The 2293-nt window shown below is 38.7% G+C and overlaps 2 protein-coding genes across 2 annotated transcripts in view; one reads left to right on the top strand and one right to left on the bottom strand.

Annotated features, from left to right (window-relative positions):
* The window catches only part of Pmar_PMAR022272 (conserved hypothetical protein), a gene marked incomplete at both ends in the record, with an annotated part of 9215 nt that overhangs the window by 4050 nt on the left and 2872 nt on the right, over positions 1–2293 (top strand). The window lies entirely within an intron of this gene.
* Positions 1750–2166, bottom strand: Pmar_PMAR022271 (hypothetical protein; the record flags this gene model as incomplete). Its single annotated transcript, XM_002785491.1, has 2 exons — positions 1750–1862; positions 1941–2166. 2 exons carry the CDS (start codon positions 2164–2166, stop codon positions 1750–1752), a joined length of 339 nt encoding a protein of 112 aa, XP_002785537.1.

The raw sequence follows: 2293 nt of genomic DNA, 5'->3' as shown, positions 1-2293 counted from the left end.
AATATGTTTTTAATATCACTAGGGTGGTGAAACTCCAATAATACCTCAATGAGTATTTTAACGCGCTGAGGCATATCCTTGATAGCAGTATCAACATTATAAGTGAGGACTGTGAGATCTTCCATCTTCCCTTTACTGTTGGTCACACGGGCCTTTGAAGTTTTACCACCGATGGAGGCACTAGTACTCATTATTACACTAAACAAACTAAGCAGTAGTCATACCTCAACACGTTATGCTTCGAAGTTTACATACGAATGACCCAGGTTCAATTCCAGCCGAACGTCCTTTATTTTTCAATGCTGCTGTTAATTAAAAAACTGGAATGAATATAAGACGACCCAATTCAGACGGGCATTTTCCGAGAAATCGCGAGTCGATTTACAGTAAATTTACAGGGTAAATTTGAAATGAATACAAAATTAAGAGAAAAGTACAAAAAAAATGGAAAAAAATACAAAATTCTGGGGAAAGTCAGAAATAAATACAAAATTATTTTTTGAAAAAGCACAAATTTGAGGGAAAAATTTGAGATGAAAACAAAATTGAAAAGAAAAATTACAAATAAATCACTAGAATTCACAGCTATTTCGATACGAATCATTTTTTGTTTTCACCTCGGACAGATGATTCAGCACCAAACTAAAATCTGGAAAATTCGACCGAAAACATGACATTAAATATCAATCGGAAAACTCTTAGAATGAACTCGAAAAAAATAATTTCACTTTTGAATCTCGAAAAGTATATTCTTTTAACAAACTTTAAAAAATGAAATTATCAATTTAGATGATATTGAAACATCCAAAGTGAAAACTAACTTCAACAACAACAACAGCAGAAAATGAATTTTTGAACTTTTTCACCAATTTCGAATAGCTACACCGAATCGCATAAGTGACAAAATTTCAAGGAATAAGATGTCTTGGAGGAACAGATGTTCGCTTTCCTCACCTGAGCTGCGGAGTTTATATACGAATTCGGGTAGAAGCGTACAGAAACCAATGAGAATTTCCTCCCAGAATTTTCATATTGTCACTAACACACGTAGTTGACCATGTGCATATTACTACACTGCAAGGCGTGGTAACACAAACGATTTGATTCTGAGGCGAACGGAAGTGAACAGGTTAATGATTAATTTCACCAAATCAATGGGGAAACGAAATCATGTCGCAACATGAATAATAAATTCGGAATTTTGTTCTAAAAATACAATTTTCGAAGCGGAGCGATTAACACGAATTTCCCTACGAGAGCAATACCACTACTACAGTAACTTGTGACTGATCCCGACTCGTAGACACCGAGGTGACACAATAATATCATCTAGCTTGTTAGATAGACTAGCAGATGTCAAGCACCAAGAACCGTAACAGAATCATTAATGAAGTCATCGAACCCTGCCTTGCCTTGCCCAGATGTAGAGTGTAGGTCCAATCCTTAGCTGGCTGGCAGCAGTCAAATGAGTACATTTACAACTCTCGCGCGCCACTAAATTATATAATGCACTGTTGCAGATCAGGGATGAGACAACGTACTCGTAGAACGCAAGATACGATCGGCTGCTGACGAGGGTGTATACTACTCAGATGGTAGAACCAACTGTATATAGCTATGTCAGCTACTTATGAAAGAACGAGAGGAAGTAAGATAGCAAGATTGAGTGTCCGATCAGCAACACTCCCCGGGCGGCCGAAGCCACATATTACTTCAAAAGATAGCAAAAATGGAGAAGAATATCAATGCCTACTGATCAACAACATCAACTGCTGCGTTAACCTTCTTCAGGTTACCGATGTAATCAAATCTAACTTGACCAACAGTATGAGTGATACCAGCGATCACTCCATTGATACTAACTACAGTATAAATTACATCCTCAATCCAACGTCTATCTAGCTTATTGCGACCATGATTGTAACGCACAACCTGATCACCTGGTTTGAGACTGAATGAGGCTCTAGCTATGCTTTGACCAGCATAAGAACTGCGAGATCTCATCATAGAGTCGAGATTCTCGGCTTCCATAGCAACATAAACGCTATCATCAGAAATACGCTGAGTGAACGATAAGATCATTGCATCCAACTCACGAGTGGTCGGAATGCGCAGAGGTAGATTGTCCGCTAATGCAACCTTAGCAGGCTTACTCAGCTGACGCATAGTTGATAAGCTAGCCGGTAATGCCCGACCATACACGAAGTGTAAGTCGGAGCTGAAGTACCCACTGCTCAATGATGGTCTCGTTATATTATTACAGATATAGCATGCCCGTGGTAGAAGATCGTAC

Source organism: Perkinsus marinus (genome assembly GCF_000006405.1).
Source record: "Perkinsus marinus ATCC 50983 genomic scaffold scf_1104296932410, whole genome shotgun sequence".
In the NCBI taxonomy this organism is placed as follows: Eukaryota; Perkinsozoa; order Perkinsida; family Perkinsidae; genus Perkinsus; species Perkinsus marinus.
This window is presented reverse-complemented; position numbering and strand designations above follow the sequence as displayed.